Source organism: Oreochromis aureus, linkage group 23 (genome assembly GCF_013358895.1).
Source record: "Oreochromis aureus strain Israel breed Guangdong linkage group 23, ZZ_aureus, whole genome shotgun sequence".
NCBI classification, from domain to species: domain Eukaryota; kingdom Metazoa; phylum Chordata; class Actinopteri; order Cichliformes; family Cichlidae; genus Oreochromis; species Oreochromis aureus.
This window is the reverse complement of record NC_052963.1, coordinates 20,503,009-20,530,750: the sequence shown is the minus strand read 5'-3', so window position 1 is coordinate 20,530,750 and position 27,742 is coordinate 20,503,009. Positions and strand designations below refer to the sequence as shown.

General features: G+C 41.3%; 2 protein-coding genes across 5 annotated transcripts in view; both read right to left on the bottom strand.

Moving 5' to 3' along the window:
- Window positions 1–550: 550 nt before the first annotated feature.
- LOC116317288 (claudin-34-like) lies at window positions 551–4,394 on the bottom strand. Its single transcript, XM_039607284.1, has 3 exons — window positions 4,297–4,394; window positions 3,731–3,891; window positions 551–2,232 (listed from the first exon to the last, which is right to left on the bottom strand). The coding sequence occupies exon 3, from the start codon at window positions 2,025–2,027 to the stop codon at window positions 1,326–1,328; it is 702 nt and encodes a 233-aa protein (XP_039463218.1). The 5' UTR covers window positions 2,028–2,232; window positions 3,731–3,891; window positions 4,297–4,394; the 3' UTR covers window positions 551–1,325.
- A 6,996-nt stretch (window positions 4,395–11,390) lies between these two features.
- LOC116317277 (protein Shroom2-like) overlaps window positions 11,391–27,742 on the bottom strand; it is a 37,582-nt gene continuing 21,230 nt past the window's right edge. For all 4 annotated transcript variants that reach the window (XM_039606285.1, XM_039606286.1, XM_039606288.1 and 1 more), the window contains 8 exons: window positions 26,266–26,382; window positions 23,930–26,192; window positions 23,569–23,624; window positions 19,950–20,579; window positions 16,249–16,740; window positions 14,329–14,503; window positions 13,959–14,231; window positions 11,391–12,664 (listed from right to left, as the gene is read on the bottom strand). In XM_039606285.1, coding sequence (XP_039462219.1) covers window positions 12,392–12,664; window positions 13,959–14,231; window positions 14,329–14,503; window positions 16,249–16,740; window positions 19,950–20,579; window positions 23,569–23,624; window positions 23,930–26,192; window positions 26,266–26,382 — 4,279 coding nt within the window. In that variant the 3' untranslated portion in view covers window positions 11,391–12,391. The remainder of the gene's footprint in view (window positions 12,665–13,958; window positions 14,232–14,328; window positions 14,504–16,248; window positions 16,741–19,949; window positions 20,580–23,568; window positions 23,625–23,929; window positions 26,193–26,265; window positions 26,383–27,742) is intronic.

Here is a 27,742-nt window from a genome sequence, read left to right as displayed (position 1 = left end):
TCCTGTTATGCTGTTCATATAATATTTGTCCTGTTCCAGTGGTGGATGTTCATACTGAGCAGTGGATCAGTGAACTCACTACATGCTTTAAGAGCCAGACACATTTTATACATCTTTTATATTTATAATTTACACTTTTAAAATAGTTTGCATTTTGCATCATACATGATATTTTTCTTTATTATGTATTTATTGTAATTTAGCATTTTAGTTTTAGACTTTTTAATTTTAGGAATTTATAAATTTTATATTCTGCTTTAAATTTTTGTAATTGCTATTTTCTTTATATCTTTAGTAAAAATATTTAAAAATGTAGGCCATATTTTTTTATATTTTTGCATTTCATTTTGTTTATACTTTTCTAGTTTAGTTTTTTACTTATTTATTATTTATAATTTTTTTGCATTTTATCACGTACTTTATAATTTCCCAATTTTTAAAAAACATTTTCTTTTATATTGTTTATTGTTGTCATTTACCATGTACTGTACCATGTTCTTTGTTTTAAGAATAAAATTAGGAACAATAGCTTACATGACAAAAGCATGAAGGGAAGTAGAAAACGTCAGATACTGACTGAGCAGAAGGAAACCAGTAAAAATCATTTGTATTTACAGTCAAGAATAAAATATTAAGAGGGTTAAATAGCAAACTGTTTTAGACCTTTGAAGAGCAGTGGTGGGAATTTTTCCGTTTGAGACAAAACAACCACATTCATCGATAGCACAGCTTACAGATGGGACACTTAGTGCCTTTCTTGTGACTCATGTTTGTGTTTAATTTATTGATGAGCTGTTTTCAGAAATCCGCAGATTAAAGGTATCGCTGTACACACCCCCTTCACAGTGTTCTCACTTTCACATTTACTTCAGTTGAGGTGCAATAAAACACTGAAAATGTGACGTAATCTGAAAAGGAAGTGTAATAAAATAATTTCAGCACACAATAATTTGTTCAGCACACTGTAACATTTACATTCAGCGATTTAGCAGATGAGCGTTATTAACGCATCAATGCAGTTTTTAAAGTAGCTTAACAGCTTTTGTATATACAGTGAACATGAACATGAATTTCTTTGGCTCCAATTTTAAACCATAAGTTAAAGAGTTGTCTGTTTTGTAAGAAACATGTTATCTTCATTTGCCTGCTTCTCGGGCATGAAGGTGAGGACGTTATGGGTGTTTGCTGTCAGCAGATGAGTCATCCTCCTTTAGATTATAAAACTAGATGAGTCACTGTAAATATTCGAGGAGTTAAAAAGGAAGAAACGAGTGTAAAGTCTGTGCAAAAACCTTTTTTTGTCTATTTTATCACACACAAACTCCTCATAAGTGTTCCTGAAGCTCAAATGTGGGGTTATCTTCCCCCCGGGTGTCATTTTCCTGGTGCACCTGCTCTCTCAGAGGCCTTTCTGGTAATCGGTATGTGCAGAAAATAATCCCAGAGACAATCATCAGGACCGATCCTGCCATCCCGACACCAATGCCGCCTCCCACGTGCTGAGATTCAGGTGCTGGGGGGAGTTTAAACTCGGGCGGGAACTCGATGGTCTGATTGGTCACCACAGCGCTCAGATTCCAGAGGAGAGGCACGAGCGATATCGCAGCAGCGAGGAGGCACAGCACTCCCGTGAGGATGAAGCCGCGGCGGACCGCAGAGTTGTTACCTATCCCAAAGTAGACGATCCTCATGGAGTAAACACCACTAGCGTTCCCACAAAGCCCCACCAGCAGAGACAGGAGCATGAGGACCTGACCTGCAGCAATCTCAGGTGGTGTGAAGGAATCGGTGAGGATGATGTACCTGCAGTACATAACCTTGAAGCCCTCGCTCACCACGGTGTGGCTGGCGAAGCAGACCCTCCAGAGTCCGACCCATGCCACACCGGAGGTGATCACCGTCCTGTCCGATACCTGCCACACCCTCCACTGGATCAGTCCAAGAGCCACGCCGGTGAGCATCCATCCCAAACAGGCCAGCCCGAGAGCACCAAACTGGGCGTGGCCTGTGTGAGCCAGGTAGGTCATAGCTCTGGATTTCCTGATCCTACAGAAGGTGTCAACAGGAGACCGAACACAGGTGGAAGGTGGGCGATGTCACCTCTGTCATGTTTCACTCTTCTGTGCTCCAGCACAGTCTTGCTGTTGTTTCTGTTCTCGTCTCACAAGTCGTCAGGGTTTTCTCCTCCTTCGTGTCCTGGGTTACCTCCTGAACAAGCACCTGCTGCTCCCTCTGAGAGGAAAGAAACACAAGCACAGCTGTTAGTGAGCAACAAAGCACCACCAACAAAGACTAAAGGGCAGCATTTCAATTGGATTATCTTCCTCTTCACCATCTCAGTGCAGACATACTTCCTATAAATACCATATGTGCTTCCTTTTTAAGTACCCTGTAGGCATTTTTATTTAGTATCTCTGTGTGAAAATTCTTCAAAGTTATCTTAATATATAAGACTGTTAGTTTTGTATCTTTCACTTTTATTTCAAGAAAGATTTCCTGAAATGTTAAATTGCCTGGACATATGTTGTTAGAAAAATGGGAAATGGACACAGATTTACTGAAAAATGCCCATACATGCATGTAAATACAGTATATAAGTTAAAAACAGAGTTTGTACAATTCTAACAAGCCTGAAAGTCATTATTTGGCGTGACCACCTTTATTCTTCAGCACAGTCTGAACTCTCTTAGGCAGCTTTCTTGTCATGTTTTTAAGTAGTCTTCAGGAATAGTTCTCCAGGCTTCTTGAAGGACATTCAAAGCTCTTCTTTGGATGTTTCTGCCTTTTGTTCTGTTCTCTGTCAACATGATCCCACACTGCTTCAATAATGTTGAGGTCCGGGCTCTGGGGAGGCCGATCTATGACTGATAGTGTTCCACTGTGTTTTTGTCTATCCAGGTATGATTTTACTGCATTGGCAGTGTGTTTGCGATCATTGTCACGTCATTAACAAGGTCTCCAACACCACTGAAATGCAGCTTTTTCCTGTTTCTAAAGACGTCACTTTCAGATACTGTTCATCTGCTGTAGATACATAAAATCATAGCTGTTCTTTTGGTAGCTTTAGTTAATTTATAAACTATAGACACCGATAAGTACCTTTGAATTTCACTGGGCCCCATTTAAGCCCACTGTAACCTTGTGATATGCAGTCTTATGAGCTTACACGGTGAGAAACCGCTTTATAGTGTCCAGGTGCTGTTTTATGATTATTCACAGAGTTGTTTGACTTCCATAAATGAATTTGACAATGAAGCTAAGCACACAGTCAAATGTACATAATGACCTATGTCATCTCTGTCTGGTTTCTTGACACCAACTAAACTGCTATAATTTCCTTGTTTAGCTTCCACTTTTTAAAGATTTAACTGTGTTTCTGTTTCTCCTCTAACAACTAAAAGAGTTTTAGATAATGCTTAAAGGCTTTAAATACAACACCATGAACAAACATTATGTGTATCTCGCTTTTTGTAATATTTAAACTAAAACTAAAGGAACTTTCTACATGATGGTAAAGAAAGAAAACACACACCATTTTCTCTCAGTATTGATGAAATGAACATTCAACAGTTAAAGCCCTGCAAATTACCCTCACTTATGTTACCGACACTTGTTCCTCACATCTATTATACACAGCATGTGATGAAAGCAGGTTTTGAAGACATCAGGTCATTGAAATCCGTTAAAAAACTGCAGCGTTTAAAGATAAACTCTTGGTTTTGTTACATACCTGAGTGGTGCTTTCGTGGAACACCTCCCAAGTCGCCTTCAGGGAAGGAAAACCAGACTAAAACTGCCGAACAGGAAGGCTTTTTCATTCACAGGTACCCTGCAGCACTTCCTCATCGTGCACCGGTAACCTGGATACAGCTTCTGGTCACGATTGCGAAGCTGTAAATGATTGACAGGATAAAAGTTTAGATGTAGACGCTGCTACTGGTCAAGTCATTTTAGTCTTTATGTTCTTTCAGATCACTTCACAGCTCTTTGTTGGGGCTTTTTTGTTTTTTTGAAATGTAAATGAAACTATCTGCATTTCCCCGTTTTATTCTCTCTTCTCACTTCCTGCTTTATTTTGACAGTCACTTCTTGTTAGCTTCAGTTTGAACTTATTCTTTGTCAGTACGTTTGGTTTTCCTCCCCATGATATTCTTAGTTATTTTTGTATCTGGTTTCCTGCTCTTGTGGTTTTTCTTAACTCCTTGGATTTTGCCACTTTTTCATACATGTTTTTCTTTTGGACTGTTTCCTCGGTTGTTTATCAAAGGTATGCTTAAAGTTTTTCATTTGACCTACCAGTAATTTCAGTCTGCATTTAGGTGTCCTCTACTCACGCACATCATGACACATGGATTGGCCTCCCCAAAGCCCGGACCTCAACATTATTGAAGCAGTGTGGGATCATGTGGACAGAGAAGAGAACAAAAGGCAGAAACATCCAAAGAAGAGCTTTGAAGCTCAGACTTTGTGAAAAATAATGGTCAACATACCAAATATTGACTATAGAATTGTACAAACTCTGTTTTTGACCCATATACTGTATTTACATGTATGTTTGCACGTTTCAATAAATCCTGCACTTATTTCCAATTTTCCTTGCAACATATAAAGAAACGAGGGATGGTTCAAGAATTTTGCACATTACTGTATCTCTTAAGAATAGCACCACACTGATCAGTACCACTACTTGAACATTATTATTCTCTTCTCTTCCCTTTAAATACAATTTAATGACATGGAAACGTGATGAAGACGATGATTTCTTCTGTTTGATGGAGGGGAGGTTTCTCTTTCTCTTTCCCAATAAGAAGAGAAAGATCAGAGCAACAGCAGAGGACTTACAGTAAAGTCGAATCTCTAGGCTTGACTATAGCAGTGACTCATTCACAGCAACATTACTGACCTTGAACCATCCCCTGGCTGTGCTGCCTTACACTCAGGCTGACTTCCCATGATGCACTGAGATATTTTCCTCCACTCCTTTACTGCAGGTCATTAACTTTAGCCCACTCTCTCCAGAGTGCTTTGACCTGTTTTTTGTTGGTGATCTCTCAGATGGCTGCCTCTCCCTGTGACTGCTTCTGTTCTGTTAAAAAGGGGTTCTTAGTCCCTGCTGTCACCAAGTGCTGCTGATTATTGAGGTTTCCTTCTCATATGTACCTTACAATATGAAGCTTGTGCAATGCGCTATAAATAAAAGTGAACTAAGGTGAAGGGGTCTGGGAAGGAGAAAAAAGCTCTGATCCCTTAGAGACGATAACAGACAGGAGTGGCTGTGAAACGTCACGGTGCAAAGCTATAAAAATGGATAATATATAATATTTGAAACACTGAGTAAACAACAGATAAAGACACCTTTTTTTTTTTGGCTGGTTATGGTTCCTGAATGACAGACTTCTCTTCACCTCTGCTTTACCTCAGCCCAACCAAAACAAACAGAAACAACATGCGACTGTTTCAAAGGTCAAAACCAAATATCTTTGTTATTTAAATATTATCGGTCCCTAACTAATCTTTTTATTCACAGGTAATCTGACACAGCTATCAGATGCTGCTTTAAAACCTGTAACAGAAGCCCAAAATGCTGCTTTAAGTGAGTCACTTGTTTTTTTCCTGTACTCAGGCGTGTGCAGACATCATTACTCATGCACACAGCCGATGATAAAACATGCCTGTTTCCTCTAGTGCCATCAAGTTAAGTTTAAGGTATGTTTAAGTACAAGATGTAATTGTCGATTGCTTGCTACAGTAATAGTTAAATCCAGTTATTTTAATTTACATTTTTCCCAATTTTCATGCCCATAGATCTTCTAAGTGCTTAAATTTAATGATAATGTTCATATTTGTGCACATATGCGATGAGTGTTCAGATCTTTACATAGGAAAGGCCAAACAACCATTCCTAACATACTGTGCTGTGATAAAGTATTCCCCCCTTCCTCATTTCTGATTTCCTCCTGTTTTTTTGTGCATATTTGTCACAATTACATGTTTCAGATCATCATACAAATTTAATATTAAACAAAGGTACCCCGAGTAAACACAAAATGCAGTTTTCAAATGATGATTTCATTTCTTAAGGGAAAAAAAATTTATTCAAACCTTTCTGGCCCTGTGGGAAAATCTTGAATTTAATTGTGATTAACCAAAACTGAGTTCAGTCTCACTAAACACACTCAGGCCTGATTACTGCCAGACCTGCTTAAGTTAGAAATCACTTAAACAGAACCTGTCTGACCCACCAACCACAATTTAAAGAAACAAAGTCAGCGACATCTATCACTCTGGAACAGGTTACAAAGCCATTTCTAAGGTTTTGGGTCTCCAGTGAAACACAGTGAGAGACATTATCCACACATGGAGAAGACTTGGAACAGTGGTGAACCTTCCCAGCAGCGAGCGACCTTCCAAAATTACTCAAGGAGGTCACATAAGAACCAAAACAACACTGAAAGAACTGCAGGCCTCACTTGTCTCAGTCAAGGTCAGAGTTCATGATTCAACAATAAGACAGAGACTGGGCAAAAATGGCGTCCATGAGAGAGTTCAAGGAGAAAACCACTGCTGACTAAAGGCTCGTCTCACATTTACCAAAAACATCTTGATGATCCACAAGAAAATATTCTGTGGACTGACGAGACAAAAACTGAACCTTCTGGAACAATTGAGTCCTGTTACATCTGACATAAAACCAACAGCGTTTCAAACAAAGAACATCACAGCAGCAGTCAAACATGGTGGTGGTAGTGTGATGGTCTGGAGTTGCTTTGCTGCTTCAGGACGACTTGCTGTAACTGATGGAATCATGAATTCTGCTCTGAAGGAGGATGTCCGACCATCAGTTCAAGACCTGAAGGTTTTTGGAGTGACCGAGTCAAACTCTGGACTTAAATCAGATTAAGATGCTTTGGTATGGTGTTAAAAAGGCAGTTCAAATGGAAAACCCTCTGACGTGAGTGAATTAAAGCAATTCTACAAAGAGGACAGGGCCAAAATTCCTCTGCAGTGATGTCAAAGGTTTATTGACAGGTATCACAATCACTGGATTGCAGTTCTTGCTGCCAATGTGGCACAACCAGTTATTAGGTTTGTGACGCACTTACTTTTTCCACACAGAGCCAAGTAGGTTAGGCTTTTTTCCCCTTAATAAATGAAATGATCATTTAAAAACTGCATTTTTCATTTATTCGGGTTATCTTTGTCTGATATTAAAATTTGAGAGAGGCGTTAAGGAGGCCATCTGCAAATAACGATCATTGAACAGACGTGGTGGCCTATGACACCAACTATCAGCCACCTGTAGTACAGTCCTGGGATCACTTCCCAGTAATTTACCTGCCATTCATGCGTCAACCCGTGTGACCTCAATGACTCACATGACGGCAGGGCGGGCCCCTGCCTTGGCTCATGTAACCCTTAACAACTCACATAAAAAGACTAAAAATGGAATATTTATGTCTATATAAAAGAAGACAAATGCTGCCTGTGTCACCAGGTCCCTCAGAGCAATCCCTTTATTGCTTTCTGCAAACATGAAGTGTGGGCTGTACATGAGGCTACAGCAGGCATATCTTCACATGCTTACTTCTTACATCAGCCTCCACAGAAACACCAGCAGTGTCTCAGTCCTTTTACTCGAGAGAGCAAAAGATCAGTCACTATTTAAGCATTGCTGTATACAGGGAGTGCAGAATTATTAGGCAAGTTGTATTTTTGAGGAATAATTTTATTATTGAACAACAACCATGTTCTCAATGAACCCAAAAAACTCATTAATATCAAAGCTGAATGTTTTTGGAAGTAGTTTTTAGTTTGTTTTTAGTTTTAGCTATTTTAGGGGGATATCTGTGTGTGCAGGTGACTATTACTGTGCATAATTATTAGGCAACTTAACAAAAAACAAATATATACCCATTTCAATTATTTATTTTTACCAGTGAAACCAATATAACATCTCCACATTCACAAATATACAGAGAGTGCAGAATTATTAGGCAAATGAGTATTTTGTCCACTTCATCCTCTTCATGCATGTTGTCTTACTCCAAGCTGTATAGGCTCGAAAGCCCACTACCAATTAAGCATATTAGGTGATGTGCATCTCTGTAATGAGAAGGGGTGTGGTCTAATGACATCAACACCCTATATCAGGTGTGCATAATTATTAGGCAACTTCCTTTCCTTTGGCAAAATGGGTCAAAAGAAGGACTTGACAGGCTCAGAAAAGTCAAAAATAGTGCGATATCTTGCAGAGGGATGCAGCAGTCTTAAAATTGCAAAGCTTCTGAAGCGTGATCATCGAACAATCAAGCGTTTCATTCAAAATAGTCAACAGGGTCGCAAGAAGCGTGTGGAAAAACCAAGGCGCAAAATAACTGCCCATGAACTGAGAAAAGTCAAGCGTGCAGCTGCCAAGATGCCACTTGCCACCAGTTTGGCCATATTTCAGAGCTGCAACATCACTGGAGTGCCCAAAAGCACAAGGTGTGCAATACTCAGAGACATGGCCAAGGTAAGAAAGGCTGAAAGACGACCACCACTGAACAAGACACACAAGCTGAAACGTCAAGACTGGGCCAAGAAATATCTCAAGACTGATTTTTCTAAGGTTTTATGGACTGATGAAATGAGAGTGAGTCTTGATGGGCCAGATGGATGGGCCCGTGGCTGGATTGGTAAAGGGCAGAGAGCTCCTGTCCGACTCAGACGCCAGCAAGGTGGAGGTGGAGTACTGGTTTGGGCTGGTATCATCAAAGATGAGCTTGTGGGGCCTTTTTCGGGTTGAGGATGGAGTCAAGCTCAACTCCCAGTCCTACTGCCAGTTTCTGGAAGACACCTTCTTCAAGCAGTGGTACAGGAAGAAGTCTGCATCCTTCAAGAAAAACATGATTTTCATGCAGGACAATGCTCCATCACACGCAGCGTCCAAGTACTCCACAGCGTGGCTGGCAAGAAAGGGTATAAAAGAAGAAAAAACTAATGACATGGCCTCCTTGTTCACCTGATCTGAACCCCATTGAGAACCTGTGGTCCATCATCAAATGTGAGATTTACAAGGAGGGAAAACAGTACACCTCTCTGAACAGTGTCTGGGAGGCTGTGGTTGCTGCTGCACGCAATGTTGATGGTGAACAGATCAAAACACTGACAGAATCCATGGATGGCAGGCTTTTGAGTGTCCGTGCAAAGAAAGGTGGCTATATTGGTCGCTGATTTGTTTTTGTTTTGTTTTGAATGTCAGAAATGTATATTTGTGAATGTGGAGATGTTATATTGGTTTCACTGGTAAAATAAATAATTGAAATGGGTATATATTTGTTTTTGTTAAGTTGCCTAATAATTATGCACAGTAATAGTCACCTGCACACACAGATATCCCCCTAAAATAGCTAAAACTAAAAACAAACTAAAAACTACTTCCAAAACCATTCAGCTTTGATATTAATGTGTTTTTTGGGTTCATTGAGAACATGGTTGTTGTTCAATAATAAAATTATTCCTCAAAAATACAACTTGCCTAATAATTCTGCACTCCCTGTAGAAAACAAGCAGGGGGAACATTAGCACTGTTTCATGAGAAGATAGTCCAGTTTTTATCAAATTCACCCTTTATTCTGGCATAAACAAAATAGCTTCACTCTAAAATGAGATGTGCATCACATGTAAAAATAACATCTGGAAAGCAACAGTTTGTAATAGAAGAATATTTTCCTCAACAGATCGTAACTCTTTTTACCATTTTGGATTCAAACTTGTTCTTTCTAATCTTATTAGACAACAAAAAAAAGTATGTCATGAAAAAAAAATTAAAATTAAAAACTTCTTTCTTTTTTTTAAGAAATGATTTTCACTGGGTAATCCAAGTTGAAATGTTTGCTGAGCAGTTAAGTGTTTCTTTACATACATTTCCAGACAAAGCTTTACAATAAATTACTACGAAATATTACCTTAAAAACATAAAACATACGTGACCCAGCCACTTTCAGCAAGTTAAATAAAAACAACATTAGAGGGGACTGGAAACACTGCAGGGTGAGCAAAGTAACAGCGTCATTTGGTTTTATGAGCTTTGGTTTTATGAGGTGCAAAAGAAACGCAGCTTTCATACGGGGAATCAGGAAAATATCATAATTGATATGTGGTAGCAGTTCTATGTATTAAACTTCACAAGGGTCTAGATAAAGGCTCAGCTTCATAGTTTAAAAAGGCTTCACACAGCGAGCAGCACTATCAGCATTTAACACACTGTGTAGAAATATGTATGTATTAAAACTCACCCTTACTGTAATATTACTTGATAAATATATTGACCTTGGCATGCTAATAGGTGTTTAAATAGTGTGATAAAATCATAGAGTTGGTTCACTTTGTGCTGGTTTGCTTTACTCCACAAAACAGACAGGGGGCGCAGCTCTTCCACAAAAAGCAGTATCTTTGAGTTCCTTGCATAGACTGTATATAAAAGTTGGAACATGAAGCCGTCACTGCAATACCTTAAACTTGCATTTTTTTTTTAGGCCATCAGGGGGCGATACCTTTAGTTTAAAAAGATTCCCAGTTGTATAGGGGGCTAATAGTAAAGAGATCTCTGTGACCTAAGTAAACGTTTTTATTTTTACCTAATTATTCAGATACTGTTTTCAAGTCTTTTTGAAGGAAACGTGACACACATGGCAACCAATCAAATCAATTGCCAAAGACCTATTCACATGAAGCCACAAAGTTTTCTGTGCAGCTTGATAAATATATTCCAAGATACCAGTATTTCACTCTGGGTCACAAAGCCTGTCTACTGAGAGGACAGTCTACTGACACCAATGACAATCAGAAGAAGACATGCTTACGGTCACCATTTTGTGGGCCACTGGGGCTTCTATTTTAATATAAAGAAGTGTTGGCTTAATATAAAGACAGAAAAAAAGGGAGGGCTAGGGAAAAAACTGAGAGAAATCATACAAATTCTGCAACTATGTCTCTGTAACTTGGGCCCAGCTATTGATTGCACTCCTCTTCCTGTCTGTAGTCACATGAGTTTAGTGCGAGTATACCATTGGCTAACAACTTGTCAATCATGAGTCATTAGCCAATGGGTGTACAGTGTCTTTGATTCCTCTGTCAAGTCCAACCCTCTGTCAACATGTCTGCTTTTGACGCACAAAGACACCAAAAAATCTCAGGCTAAGGCTTCATAAGCGAAATTAATAATAATAATAATGGATTGCATTTATATAGCGCTTTTCCAGACCCTCAAAGCGCTTTACAATTCCACTATTCATTCACTCTCACATTCACACACTGGTGGAGGCAAGCTACAGTTGTAGCCACAGCTGCCCTGGGCCAGACTGACAGAAGCGAGGCTGCCATATCACGCCATCGGCCCCTCTGGCCAACACCAGTAGGCGGTAGGTGAAGTGTCTTGCCCAAGGACACAACGACCAGGACAGAGAGAGCGGGGGGATCGAACCGGCAACAGATGAGCTTCCCAACCCCCTGAGCCACAGTCGCCACTAATTCACTAACCTAATGGTGACATTGTGGTCCTCCATCTTTTATATACAGTCTATGGTTTCTGGTTTCATCTGTATTTGTCATCCTCTGCTTGGGTAATGAGCAATGTTCTGACACTATGAGCCCATTTTGCCAAAAGGGGAGTTCTGATACAGCACCTGCACGCAATAATGGTTTTATCTATTACCGACTTTAATTAAGTCTGTTAAGCAGCAAAATAATGTGAAAAATAGACCAAAGCAGAGAGGTGTCTTGCCGCCCTGTATGTCCAAGACAAACATGCCTGGCATGATTCTACTAATCAAATGACAACACAATTGTGTTCTTGTCGAATCCTTCTTAGTAAAAACTGACCATCAAAAACACCCCACAGTTTTAAAGTGGACCTGTTATATGTGCTCTATGTTTATGTTCATACTACGCATGGCCATCCCTGTGGCCCAAAAGATCCAAACACTCGGTTTTGGATATTTTTTTTTCTAGTCTTTGCTTTAAATTATGTCGTGGAGAAGTCCCACCCACACACTGTTTACGAGGGGCAACCAATCAGACATATAGAAGGTAAAACAGCTGTTGTCGCGCTGCACCAGGGCCCAGAAAAAAGAAAAAAAAAGAACAATTTTAACCTGTGAGTCATGTGAAGCTACTCTAGGAGAGTCCAAGAACCACAATAAGAGCTGGAAATGAGCAGTGGTGGTCCACTCTAAGCTGTTTAAGGTGTAACTGACTAATCCTGGTGTCTGATTTGGTTTCTGAGGCTCCTCAGTTTGGTTTTAACAAACAGCAACTCCACCAGCATCAAATCCAGGCTGAGGTCACAAACTCACACACAATTCAAAGATGTTCATATAAAAATGCCACATGGTTCATCCTCTTGACTGATTCAGAGCAGTGGTCTCTGCTCTAGTGGCAGACTGTCCATCAGGCACTTCAGCTGCTCCTCGCCCAGCTTGATCTTATCTTCCAGCTTGCGTTGCTCGATGATGAGCGCAGACTTCATCTTCACAAAGTGCCTGTAGTCGTCCAGGCTCTCCATGTCCAGGTGGGTCTCCATGATGCTGGACACCAGCCGTTCCCGACGGTCCAGGTTCTCCTTCAGCTCCTTGGCGTCTTCGTGCTGCCGCATCAGCAGCTTCCGTTTCTCAGTCAGGGTTCGCTGATAGAGGACAGATATGAGTTATTAATCTAGAACATCATCTATGGATCATGTAACCACGTTAAACCAGCTTAGTGCAGCAAAAACAGTAAAACAGAAAATGTCTTAGGAAGCAGTTACATATTCACACAATCCAACATTCATTAAGCTAGATTATTCTTCATTTAGAGTCCTAGAGGTAAGTTGGTGGAGACAAACACAGTTAAAGCCAGCTCCTGAGGGAAATATGTGCCATATCTGCTGCACTGTAGATTCATTACCTGAATTTAATTCCAGTTATGATTTAAGCTGCCAACAACTGTGGTAGGATTATTCTTTTGCATTTGTTTTTACTGCAGAGAGCTCATTTCATAACAGCAGAGAGGTACACTACTGTGCAAAAGTCTTAAGCCAGCCCTAATTTCTTTACATTTATTAGAAAAATAGGAAATATATGCAGTGGTTTACTGACACATGTGCAAACATACATGTAAATACAGCAGATAAGGCAAAAACAGAGTTTTTGTGCAATACTAAGAGCTTGAAAGTCAATATTTGGTGTGACCACCTTTATTCTTCAGCACAGTCTGAACTCTCTTAGGCAGCTTTCTTGTCATGTCTTTAAGTAGTCTTCAGGAATAGTTCTCCAGGCTTCTTGAAAGACATTCAAAGCTCTTCTTTGTTTCTGCCTTTTGTTCTGTTTTTTCTTTTTTTGTTTTAGGTTTTTTTTGACGTCCGTGGTCAGGTACAAGGACTAAAGTAAAGGACTAAGTAAAAATGAGTGAAGCCAATATCCAGAAGACCTTCCTTTGTATGACCTTCAGAAAGCCTGCTAAACCCTTCAGAGAAAGTCTGGATCCCTGGAAACAAAATGTAAAGAAATGTGGGGTGGCTCAAGACTTTTGCACAGTACTGTGAACTAAAATGTTCACACACTATTAAGGTAAACATACATACATTATTAAATTACACGTTTGGCATCAATGGACAAATACAGTGTTTTGTATGTTATGTGAATTCAATTAGCATTTTTATGAGCATAAACAGAAGGTAAAGATTGTTTTTACTGTACTGTTGTTATTGCAGCTGCTGTTCTGTCACTGGGCTTCAGGAGGGATGATTAAATAGATTAGCACAAAGCTTTTCATCTTTTTCAGACGTGTTCAGATTTGTAAACTACAAACAATAAATATGCTGTGAAATACACATAAACAAAACTATAAAATTAAGAGCTAAACAATGGCCTAAAACTTGGTGTAAAACTTCCATAAAGCTGAGGAAAGCAGTCGATTTGGTGGACAGTGTCCGGGGTTACCTTCTCCTCTGGCGGTGCTTCATCCTCCAGGCTGTTGAGGGCGTTCTCCACCCGGGCAAGCCGGCCCGACAGTGACAGCAGCAGGCTCACCACCTTGTCCAGGTCTCCCACGAACATGCGGAACTTGTCGAGCTGGTTGGGCTGACAGACGCGCTGCACGATGGCCTCCACCTCACGGCCCAGAGCCTCGTTGTCCTCCACATCCTCCTGCAGGCTCTGCCTTGCCTCCCGCAGCACCTCCAGCTTCTTCGCAAGGCTGGAGATCAGCTCTTGCTGGAGTTGATGAAGTAGACACATAAAAACAATCCGTTTACTACTTTAGGATGGCAGAATGGCATACATAATAAAACATAAAGTGGGCATATTTTACCTTTTTATTGACCAGATCAACATCCAGCTCATCCTCTGAGTCTTGCTCCTCCAGCTGCTCCTGCATGTCCTTCATCTTGATGAGGAGCTCAGCTTTAGGAGCTGACGTGTTATAGTAGGAGGAGCTGGGGACTAGTGAGGCGGCTGCTGATACAGACACTTCCTCCTCCTCCCTTCTGAAACGCACAAGGACAAACACAAATACTATGACGCAACTTTTACTGACACTGCATGTCTGCACCTAAAATCTTCGAAGTTCTCAACTGGAACTCTTTTGGTGATGACACCAAAATATAAAAACATTCGGTATGTTCAAGCGATCATCAGTTCAAACAATTGAACGTAAGTAAAAGTTATTTAGATGTGTCACAACGTTGCAAAGGTGTGGACAAAGACACAAGCTGTCACCCTCAGATGAGAGGAAATCGGTTAGGATATTCAGGAACAACCCAGAAACCACCGAGGCTCAATCCTACCATGAACTGGAAACCAGCATTACTGTCCACAATAAAGCCAGTTTTACATCATCATGGATTGAGATTCAAGATTCAAGAGGGTGCTGACCAAGAAATCTGACAAATTAATACCTTTAAGCTCGAATTAAATCTTGCCAACCCAAATGTCTTCTAGAGAAATGTTTTATAGTCAAACAAGACAAAGTTTGAGCTGTTTGTCCACAAATACAAAAGGTATGTTTGGAGGAGTAAAGCTGAGGCTTTCAAACTTAAGAGCACTGTACCAGCTGTCAAGCATGGTGGTGGTAGCATCATGCTCTGGTGCTGTGTTGTTGCCAGTGGTGCTGGTACGTTGCACAGAGTGGATGGAATAATGAAGGAGGAGGAGGACTACCTCCACATTCTTCAACTTTATCTCAAATCAACAGCTAGATGGTTGAAACTTGGAGACAGTTGTTCCAACAGGACAATGATCCCAAACACATCAAAACTGGTTTTGGATGGATAAAGCAGGCTAACATTAAGCTTCTGGAACAGCCTTCATAAAGCCCCGACCCCAACCCAATTTCTGGACTATACTTAAAAGCTTTATCTGTGCTGGGAAATAAACCAATTTAAATGAACTCTACAAATTCTGACAAGAAGAGTGATTGAATATCAGCCAGAATTATACCAGAACCTTACAGATGCCTACCTAAAGCATTTGATCCAGGGACAACCATAACTGCATTTTATTAGTATAGGAAAGGCTTTTTGCCACAATTAGCATTAAAAAGTAGCCAGTAATAGTCAAGACAAATGTGTTTTTGTCCACTAAATGTGATTTTGTACAACAGCCTTCAATTATGTTGGCTGACACTGTTATTTGTTTTAAGTCAATGCTAAAAACTCATTTTTATAGGTTAGTGTTTTCTTAATCTGTTCTCCTTCATTTGTTGCCATAGTTTGAAACCATGCATGTATGTATGCATGTGTCTGTATGTTTTAACATGTACACTTATCTACAATGTGCAGCTTTTATTTTAACTGTGAAGCTCTTTGTAACCTTGTTTTGAAGAGTGCTGTAAAAATAAAGTTATTATTATTATGATGTCGAGGAAAGTGGATGAATCGAAATTGCAACACTTGTCCACCAGAGGGCAGGCTAGTCTGGCAAATGGAAAATCAGCCTTGCAGTGGACGCTTCCTTCTCCAGCAGTTCACTTTTATACCTGGACTTTACTAGAGTAGCTTTGCATGATTACAGTTAGAAATAATTGTAATTTATCTAAAAGTTGGACTCAGGTTATAATCTGTCTGAAACACTGTTTAATTTCCTCCCCAGACTTCAATAAGCTTGTTGAAACAGCTGTTATCTTGTGTGTAAAATCAGCCTTTCTAGATCCACTTACTGTTACTCGAATCACAAAATGCACATTTTGAAGAGTAAGGTTTCATTTTAAATGTTTCCTGCTGCAGTGTCCCACCTGTCTGTGCTCCTGGGGGACGATGTGAGCAGTCTGGATCCAGCTGGGGCCTTCCTGCGCTGCTGGGCCCCCTCCAGGATCTCCTCCTCTGGTGGGAAGAGCCCCTCCATCAGGTCCATGGTGGTCTTCCTGCCACTCTGGTCCAGTATCTCCACCAGAGACTTGTCTTTACCCATAATGTCCCTCACCAGCTCCTCTCTCTTGGCATCCTCCTCTGAATGTTGGGGCCCAGGTGAACTGGGCTCAGGGGCTGACTCCTGTGCCGCCTGGCGGTTGTAGGTGCTGAACCGAGATGAGGACAAACGCTCCGCGGCGCCCAGGGAAGGGATGCATGGTGGCAGCTCGGGCAGGCTGCAGGACCCGCTGTTCTGAGGCAGGTAGGCTCGACCCTCGCGTCCTGTGCTGCTCTCAGCGTGGACGATCCTCACGGGGACTTTCCTCACCTGACCGCTAACGTCCATCACTGCGGGGCGCTTTGATTCACTTTCTGACCTGAAAAAGAATCACAATAGAATCAGCGCTGGAAAATTTAAGTATCTGCATCCCTTTTTAAATTTTTAGTTTGATAATGTTTTAAGCACTAAATCCCCCACATCATTCATCCACCAGTCTTAATATTAACTTTAGAGTACCTGTAATTATTAAAATTGACTGTCACGACCTTTATTTAGAGAGTCTAGTGTGACACAGTGTGGTATGTAGTTTTCCTTATCATTCCTGTCACTTTTACTTCATCCCTTTGCTCTGTTCCTCCTCTTGGACCTGTGCCCAAGTGGCCAGTAACCAAATTTACATGCACAGATCAGGTCAGTCTGGAAGGGCCTTAAAACTGCATGTTTTCTAACAGCCAGCAGGTGGCGACTCCTCTGGTTGCAAAAAGACTTCTGGTTGTATAGAAGTCTGTGTGCCTCTGATGTCACTAAAGACTTTACTGGAGACTTTTTGGGACTCAGTTCCTGGTTTCAGGTAATACAGACACCGAGTTTATTTTGTAAATCATTATTACTGTTGTGATAAAATAGAGCATGCTCAGTCGTTAGCTGGTGACAGACGGTCAAGCGCTGAGCTCAAGGCCTGTACAGACAAATGGGTTTGGGGTTTGGGTGGCTACTTCCGTCTTTCTTTCTTCCCCTGTGTACCCCCTCCCCACGCCAGTTACCAGATCCTTTATTACACTTCTTTATTTTTAGCTTTCCAGACATTTCCTTGTGTTTTACTTCCAAATTCGAATTTGTTTACTGACTCTACCTTTTTGTTTGGTTTCCTCGCTGGCACCTTTAAATTAGTTTGACTTTTATTCCCAAAGACTAAAAAGAAATCTGATGTTACAAATCTTCCATGTGAGAAGACATGGCTCCAGGGTAGACTGAAACAATATTTCAGGCCAGAAATTTGATTCCATCCCAGGCCTCAGAGACTGATTTCCTGGTGGCCTGGAGGTGGTTTTGGTCTCCAGTCAATGCTCGACTATAGCAAACACGAGCGAGCTGACGGACCTCTGAGAAACCTCACATTGAGCACGACTGTCAAACAGTGAAGGAGACCAAACTAAATCTCCTGTGGAAAGAAACAGAGCGTCCATCTACGAGGAGGACTGGGATGAGGAAGAAAAAGGTGGTGCCTGGTGTTTCTTCTTTTTCCACCTCCTTTGATCAGCTTAAATGTGTCTGCTCAGCGAGATTACTTTTAAGTCTTTCAAAATAAAGTTCACAGAGGCTGAGATACAAACTTTAAACACCAGGTGAAGCGAATAAACCAAAAGACACAGCCCGTAAACAAAACAGAAAGTCACACACGAGGTGGTCAACCATCAAGAAACACAACAACAACACACACAGAAGTTCAAGTCTGAAGGTACAGCACTGTGCAAACCTCAATATTTGGTGTGACCACCTTTATTCTTCAGCACAGTCTGAGCTCTCTTAGGCAGCTTTCTTGTCATTTCTTTAAGTAGTCTTCAGGAATAGTTCTCCAGGCTTCTTATAGACATGACTTTCAGATACTGTTCATCTGCTGTAGATAGTTTTTAGGCCTGACGCTTCTGAATTTTGTCCTCCATTTGTCCAGTTTTCTCATTTTGTTCAAGGACTCACTGCACATCATGCTAAGACATGCCAAGATTTGTGTTAATATTTCTTTGGGAATCACATAAAATAGTATTTTATATCTGTCAAACTGTGTTATGTTTGACATTTTTCATAATTGAATAAAGAAATGATTTTTAGGTCAGCCTTAAAGAGCTTGACCAATATAACTCTGAAAATGGTCAGGTACAAGAACTGGACTGAAAATGAGTGGAAAAAAAGCAGCCAATTACTTTCAGAAAGCCTTGAGAACTATTACTCAAAACCACTTTAAAAAAATAACAGGAAAGTCTGGCTGTTTGGAAGCAAAATATAAAGAAATGAGGGGGCGCAGTGCTTTATAACAAGGAACTGTGAGTCTGTTTATGAGTCTGTTGTGGTCAGTGCCATCCTCTGTGCTGTTGCATGCTGTGGCAGCAGGTTGAGGGTCACGGATGCAAGGCCAGTAATGTTGTGGGGATGGAGCTAGACTCCCTTAAGATGGTGTCGGAGAGGCGGATGTTGTCCAAGATAAGGACAATACCTCCCAACCCCTCCATGACATGCTGGCCAGTCACATGATCACGCTCAGTACAAGACTGAGATTACCCATAATTCACCACTGAACAACACAGGATCTCTGTAATATTCAGAATATTTATAACTGAGCTATTTGTATATATATTAGAGCTATTTCTTATATTTTGTAAACTTTGTAATATATTGTATTATTTAATTTAGTTCAGTCTGTTAATGTTATTGTCTTGGAGCCACTGTAGCCACATAATTTCCTTTAAGGATTAATACAGTATTCTGATTCAGATTGTTTTTAGCTTTGCAGGCAGTCAAAGAAGTACAACGACAATCTGGAAATATCTATTCAGACGAAGACCAGCTGTAAAAGAAAAATGGCACAAGGTTTGATCAAACCTCTGCTGAATAATACGCAGAGCTTAAAACCTTTTGTTTTTTTCCACTATTTTCAGGTTCCTGTTTTAAAAGTGCATCCTCAGTCCTACAATTACTATAGGAGATGTAGTTCAATAATTACAGCTCTCAGAACAGTTTCTGGTATTAATCCTGAGGCTGGTCTTTAACAGCATCATTTAAAGAGAACAAATGATGTGGGGGATATACCCTTAAACCATTATGAGGGTAATAAAAAAAGGTGCAGATAATTACAACATTATGACACAATTTGCAACAAGATGATCACATTTCTCATTACAAGGTAAATTTTCTAGATAAGATGGATGACAACAAATAATATTAAACTGATTAAAAGAGGCTGAAACATGAGGGAGAGATTTATATAAAGCGAGTTTCTAACTGGAGGAAGAATCGCTCAGCAGAACTTGAGTGGAAATCAAAGGTCACAGCCTTCATGTGGCTTTGAGAAAATTACAGCCTCCGGTCTGATTCTGTGAGCACTTTTTTGCATCCACAGCTGCTGGCAGAGCGGCTACGTCACCGCTTCGGTCGTTATTTATCTTTTGTTGGTGCGCTGTTGTCGTGTTTTCAATCTCACGTTCCCTCCTGGACTTGTTTACCTAAAGCTGCTCCTCAAAGCCTCTTCCTCTGGGAACAGGGAAGGAGGAACTTTACGTAACAAGGAGGCAGAGAGGTTAAGCTGCTTACCTGAGCAGTGAGTCATTCTGCACAGACGCGGCGGGCGGTCTGTCGGTCAGCCTCGGTGGCGCAAACTGTGGCGAGGGGGACCGTGCTCCATCGGGCCCGGGAAGAGGCAGAGGGGCCGTGCAGGAGGTGGAGGAGGAGGAGAGTGGGGATGAGGAAGGAGAAGGTGACTGTTCCTTCACCTCATGTCCTTCAGCTGCTTTGCTCGCATCTGCACAGGACATCTCTCTGAGGCGAGGGGAGCTGGCCGAGGCGGGGCCAGCAGAGGAGACCTGATCAGCAGCGGCAGTGGAGGTGGAGGTGGCAGCATGGTGCTGGGTGTCAGAGGCAGAGCTGGACAGAGGCTGGACTCCAGCCGGGTCTGCCTGGGCGCCAGCGAGGAATTCCTGGGAGGAGGATGTGGTTTCTAGGCCTAAATGGGGCCTGGGTGGCGGCAGGAGGCTCTGGGTTTGTGGCGGCTGGGCTGGGTGCTTGGAACCAGGGCTGGGGCTGAGGCTCCGAGGGCCGGAGGACAGCGTGGTGTGGGCGGGAATGGCAGCGGGATTTGTCCTGTGGTCAGGGAGCCCTGGGGAGGGGCCCTCGACCAGCTGTGGGCTGTGGTCAGGCTCGTAACTCCGACTCTCCGACTTCACTCTAGAGGTCAAAATGAATACAAACCTCATCATAAGCACCTGAGGAAGATCAGTCATCACATGACTTAAAAATACATCAATTCATTTCATCTCCAACACGATGATTCAGACATTTTCAGTTCACATTTCTCAGGAATGTTAAAATATGTGCTGCCTCCTTTTGAGTCAGTTCTGGGAAGAAACTGGGCATCAATATGAAGTTTTTCAGGATGATTGAACCACATGTCTGAGCAAAAAACAAGTCTGCAACAATAATTTAAAAAATAGAGTTTAATACAATTTATTCCTCTATTTTTAGTTGGATAGCTAGATAAATGCCTAACACAGCTCATTTTCTAAATTAATAATCATGAACTGTCTCCCCCCGTCTTGTTATGAGCAGACACCTCTCCCACATGGTGATATGAGCCTTGAAAGTTTAACCAAAACACACCTTTTGAAGTTTTCTCCACTGAATTATGAGAAAACAAGTAAAAAAAAGGGAACAAACACTTCACAGACATTAAAGTGCTGCAGTTGTGCTAATGAAACTACATATGGAGATATGGAAAAAACAGATTTTATCTTTAGATTGTGACACTTGGAGTGGGTGTAAAATTGCCTTCATAATTTCACATGGATTTCTCCTGTACTTATGAAATTATGCTGGAAAACATCATGTAGATTTTGTACTTAAAGGGCTGATCACTGGGAAAGTATTCACAATATTTCGTCATTAAATATTCTATAAAAATTCTAAAGTTCTCAGCTGGTTAAACAATTCATCAAATCTTGTTGATCTTATATGGAGCAACGTGTGCAAAATTCATCCGTCTTGGGTGAGGTCTTTCTGGGATATCTGACTGGGACGAGACCCTGGGGCAGGTTTACATCAGGTTACATGGATACAAAGTTCAGAAGAACCTGTTCACCTGCTGCATTTGAGTAATATTACTGATGACTTTGAGGTTCACAAGTGTGGTTTGAGTGAGTCTATTACAGTTCCCAACACCCGAACCACGAGTGTGAAAACCAAACACAGAGCTTGGATTACAAGGGAGCCAGTCCACAGTTAGGGGCAGTGTATAATTACAATAACCACTTAAAGGTTTCCAGGGCTCCAGCACCAAATCTTAAAGCTTTTATATGACTCGGACCCTCCAAAACCTGTTCTTCCCATCTTTCACATATCAAAACCAGCATCCTGCAGCTCATCACTGAGCTTAAAAAGAGCTCTGATGCATATGCTGTTAGACTGCATTGCATGCTTTTTATATTTGCAGATATATTTTCAGGGATTGACAGTTTTGAGGAACATTATTCACATAACAGGCTAAAATATCTAAACATGTTTAGAAAAATATGGTATTATTAGATATCTAACACATTAATTTTAAAAATTTAGGATGTTTTGTTGCTTTTTCCATTTAATATATACAGTTAGATGGGATAAATAAAAGAGTAAATGTGGAAAAATCCAATACAACAAAAGAAAAAAGTGCATATTATAACACTAGAAAGAAAGAATTTGAGCATCACTTTGGCTTACACCTCTCAGTGAAAGTTATGCTGAAAGATGAGTTTGAATTTCCCTGTTTTCTAAAAGGTGTTTATATCCCACCTTGCATACCAGGCAGCACATCAACAAAAGGAGTGAATGCTGAGGATTACTGATCATGTATGCAGCAGATAAGTGTTCTTTGTCAGCAGCAGCTTACGGATAAACTGATACACTCTCCACCCACTGTAAATCCACAGTAGCTTCAGACACTTTTTGTAAATAAGGGTGTAGTTGACGACTGGAGTCTGAGGAGAATCTATTCACCCAAACCTGAGCTTCAATAGCAAAAGATAAAGTTAGAAAAAATGGGTTCTAGTGTGACTGAAAGTGATCACTTCAGCTCAGGAAGCCTGAGAGGAGAAACTGAGAGTAGTTCTTTCTGCACTGAAATGTCACAGACTGGATAAATTCCACATTTATATGAAACCAAACAGATATTTCTTCCTGTAAAATGTCCCACTGCAAAGTGATGAGCATTCCTCTAAACACATGTAGGTTTTGGTGAGCATAAAAGAAATGTTCAGAAAAGTCTGAAGCCATCCCTTACTTATTTGCATTTTGATTTAAATGAGCCAGGCTTTTTGTGATTTTTAAAAGTGGTCTTTTGGTGGTCTGAAGGTCAGTCAAAGTTTCTTTGGACATTGGCTTTCTCAAAAAAAGGAAACGGGGAGAAAAAGCTGAGGTATGCACAATTGCTCAAGAACTGCACTGAAAATCAGTCGGAACAGGTCTAATGGAGTGATGAATCCAAATTTTTTGCTCCAAATGTCATCAGTATGTACAGAGGAGGTCAGGACATATGTACAACAGTCTCTACTCACTATTGTTGGAGAACTTGGCAAGTTTGATGAATTATGAACACAGAAAAGTACCATCACATTTTGAGCCACCATGCAATACCATCTGGAAAACATCTGATTAACAACAGCTTTATTTTCAAGCATGCGAATAATCCCAAACACACTGCCAATGCAGTAAAAGCATACGTGGATAGAAAAATACGCAGTGAAACACTATCAATCATGGATTGGCCTCCCCAGAGCCCGGACCTCAACATTATTGAAGCAGTGTGGGATCATGTTGACAGAGAACAGAACAAAAGGCAGAAACATCCAAAGAAGAGCTTTGAATGTCCTTCAAGAAGCCTGGAGAACTATTCCTGAAGACTACTTAAAGAAATGAAAAGAATATTTTGTTTTGGCTTAATATAAGGCATTTTCATGTATGTTTACACGTGCTTCACTAAATTGCTGCACATAGCTTCCATTTTTCTGGCAAAATATAAAGAAATGAGAGGTGTCTCAAGACCTGCACAGTACTCTAACTGTAGATGCACTTAGTATCAGTTTTCGTGAATCAAAACCCAGTGCTGTTTTTCTCTTTCTGTATATTAGTGGTACATTAGTATATTAATCTGTATATTAGTAGTACAATCAAAAATTAATCTTACCTGGTAGCTAAACTGCCCTTTTGGGCCTGAGTGTCTCTCCAAGAAGAAGGAATTTTCTGCAATAAGAAGGTGAGGTTTAGTGTGCCATTCATAGAAAACATCAGCATCAGTTTGCTCATTTGAATACTTAGTACACTTTAAGGTATTTGTTGTGCATATTTTTACTTCTCAAGAGTAGTGTCATAAAGGCTTCTTATAACTGTGACTCCATTTTCCCCTTATCTTAAATAGGACTTTTTAGTTGCCCAAACCTAACCAACAGCCAAATATGCTTTACAACTTAAGGTTATCTTCCAACTGACTTTTGTACTTTTTTGTTGTTTGGAGGTCTAGAATATAAAATCATCCTAATCTTGTTCACCTGTGTATAGAAGTCTGCAGAAGGCGAAGATCTGGATCTCTCATGGATGCAGATGGCCTTCTCTTCTGCACCTGCATCTAAGATATTCTCCGCTGAGTGATACCGCCCTTGTGTCTTGCCTTCCGATGACTTCTTCTGCTTGTTCCATGTGGCCTGATACTCAGCAAATGTTCCGAGCCTCTGCTGCTCTAGTAAGACTTCGTTATGTCCAGGGTTGAGGTGGTTGGAGTCTGTGGATGGATGAGGCTCAACAGACCCTATAGAAGGTGCTCTCTCTTTGGGTTTGCCCAACTCATCCAGGTCTGTGTTCAAGTTTGCACTCTGACTTGACTTCAGTACAGGCCTGGAAAAGGCTGGTTTCGCCTCAAAGAACTTCCTCCGCTCCCCAAATGAGCCTGTTTGGGATTCTCTTTCCACTCCCACTTTGTCCATTTTGTCAGGCTCTGAAAACGAGTGCGTCCTCTTTGCCAGTTGACATCGCTTACGTCCTCTAGCGCGCCCATTTGAGGTTTTAAGCACAGAGGCCTCTGGTCCCTGGGGTTCTAGGTCTCGTCTCTGGAATGAAGTGGCCTGGAGGACCCTGGCCTGCGCCTCTTTCAGGTGGTCCTTGTAAGTATTTGAATAGGAAGCAGCAGAAGATGCAGAAGCTTCCGTAGATCTCCATTCCTCTGCATCCTCATCCTCTGCATCACAAGTCAGAGTTGCAGCACTGCGGCTCTTTTGCAGCTGGGCTCGCTTCTGCTGGATCTCTTTCCGAAGAGTGGTGGCATAACGGTCACTGCGGCGATTTGCTTTTCCACTGCTAGCAGCCATGGTGTCACTGGTGTCCTGGGTGGACAAGACAGTTGTAGTTGTTGCTGCCAGGGTCTTGTTTTCCAGAGTCAGGGAGTGGAGGAGTGGAGTTTTCAGGGCGGTTATTCGTTGGTCTTCTTGAGGGACCCATGGGTCTTGATGTCTTGGAAGACTAGCCTTGTGATCTTTGACTTGATGTACTGGAAACTGTATTTTCATGTCATTAGTGTGACCTTCGCCTCTCTTTGCAGTATCCTCTGGACTACGTCTTTGAACAGAAATTTCAGAGGTCTGGTGGTTGTAGTGAAGTCCATTCCCAAAGTGGGAATGGGTATGGCATTCCTTATTTTCAATATAAGGCATTTGGGACTGAGGCAGTGAGTACTTTGCCTTAGTGTTAGTCTTCAGAGAACTTGGGTACCCTGTTTCTGTCATCCGGCTTTCAGTTTTGCCCTGCCTAGCCTTGTACTCCGCAGTCTTACTTGCAAGACCGTAGTATCTCTTATGCCCTCCACTCTCCAGGTTTGGGTTTGCAGCAGTGCTTACCATGGATGCTGCAGAGTGCGGCATCTGCCTGCGGCTGAAAGCATTTGTGGGCAGATCCTGGAGGCTGCGGTAGTAGCTTCCTACACTTTGAGTCTTGGTGGGAGGAGCCTTTCTAGTCTGCAGGAAGTAGAAGGGACTTTCATCACTGAACTGCCTCTGGTGGGCAGGTGGTTGGGTGTAATGAAACTGTCTGACATCACTGCTGGACAAAGAGAAGTGTTTGTTGGGGTTGAGCTGGTTGTGGTTGTAATCAGCCGGCATGTTTGGATGGAGGAAGTCTTTGGCAGGCATTGGGTTGAAGCTACGTCTGGTTTCTGAGGATTTCTCCTGATGGGATCTGATGCCATTGTGGTGGTTACTTTCTGGCAGCTTTTCAAATGATGTGCCTTGGCTTTTTGCTGGACCTTCAGAGTATGGAAACACCTTTGTAGCTGCAAAACTGTCACTACGCAGGGGAGGAGGTGGCGGAGGAGGAGACTGAGACTTTTTCCTGTCTGGTACCTGCCACACTGGGCCTACGTTGGGTCTCCCTGCAATGGAAACACGAGATGCTGGCTGCTCCTTCCAGCCTCCGTTCCCCAGTGCTGGCTGCAGATATCTGGGCCGCTCATTCGGCTGAGGTCCTTCATTGTGAACACCCTTGAAGAAAAAGCTTTCAGTGCTTGTTCCCTTTCTACCAGATGCATTAAGGTCATGAACAGGGGGGCTGGAGCCACTTGAGAAACAGCTGAACCCAGAGTCCCTCTTGCCTGGTCCCGGTCCACAGATTGGCTCAGCACTGCTGGTGTATTTATTTGGGGAAAGACGACCTGCTGGGTAGGGATGTGAGGGACGCTCAAGTTTCTCCATGTTTTTCACTGAGCTGATCTGACTGGTTTGCTGAAGCTGAATGTTCTGATCTCCTTGAGTGGACGACTCTTTGGGCCTGGAGAGGATGATAAGAAAAAAATATTGTGATCTGTCTACTAAAGACAAGATAAACCACCAAAAAAGCTCACCTTGCTTCATGCTTTGGCTGCCAGACTGGGGCTTGGGTAGCCTCTCTCTCAGGAGGCTCCTCCTCTGTCAGCTTCGAGGCGTACCAGGAATGAGGACGTGAGCCTGGGTCATTCTTCCTGCAAAGCAGAAGCACAGCAAACAATTTCTCAATACTCTTTCTCAAATTCTTTCATAGAAGACAAGAGTTCACAGAGTTAACATTTCTTCATGGGCTTTGCAGGCCACCACCATTCAAATCCTTCCCCCTGATACCACTGTGTATTCAATCGATTCAGGACAATGAGTATTTTAAACAGCGTAAATAGTCTTATTACTCCAATTCCACAGAAATGCAAGGAAAATTTAAAAAAAAAAAACAACCCATGATCATTAGATAAAATTTATGGCACCATTACAAACACAGATATTTACAAAGAACTGGTAAGAATTATATAGCTACACTGTCCAAAAACACTAAAATTAATAACTATAGTTGTAGCAGACTTGTGACCTGGCAGCGTTTGCTCTGGACCCACGTTTTAATCATTTTTTGAATGAGTTCCTCTTTCAGTGACACTTTTTGACAGCTAAAATCGTCAGCAGAATCTAATCTCACAGCACCATATATGATTTAGCGGTCTGATGCCTGATAGCAAGTAGTGGGATGTTATTCAATGATGGCCCGTTTTGTTGGTTGTAGTTGCACACTCTGGAAGTACTAGCATTTTACATCTTAACAGGCAATAGCAAAACCAGGGGAAAATATATATTTCTGGAGAAAATATACTTACATATTGTTTAGTATTTGCTATAACTTAACACTGAAGTGACCAAGCTATTGTGTTGACTAAAATGACTGAGTGGGGTCTTAATATTTTAATAGCTCTGTTGTCTTTCTCATATCTCTATGAGAGATATTCAAAAATTTAATGTTATTAACTATACTTTTAAATGAAAACTGGCAGCTTGCACATCTGGAAAGCCACCAGCAGTGCTGAAAGGTATCTACATGTTTTAGAGCAACATATGCCTGACGTCTCTTTCAGGGAAGGCCTTGCATATCAAGGACAAAAGTCCAGAAGAAGGTCTCCTCAATTCCCAGATGTTTGTAGACTTGTTAAAAAAGAGGGGATGCTACACAGTGGTAAACATGACCCCATCCCAACTTTTTTGAAACGTGTCGCTGCCATCAGATTCAGTACGAGCTAATATTTTTCCTAAAATACATTTTCTACAATAAAATAAAAAAACCTGCCATGTTTCATTTCTATTGTCCATACTAATTAATGGGAAAAGCTATGAAAAGTAGAAGCAGATTCATAAACACATGATAGGAAACATTTTTATAATTAACAATATCACAACAACACCTAGAATGACAGGGCACTCGGTGACTTGAAGTTTAATGAATATTTGAATAATTAAAAATCATGATCATTCCTAATATTCAGATATGCTGTTTGTTTAAACTGTAGACAGCTAAAGCAACTTTTGCAG

Bases quoted from the DNA above. Each gene is read 5' to 3' on its own strand.
- LOC116317288 (XM_039607284.1), bottom strand. From the start codon at position 2,027: ATGACCTACCTGGCTCACACAGGCCACGCCCAGTTTGGTGCTCTCGGG.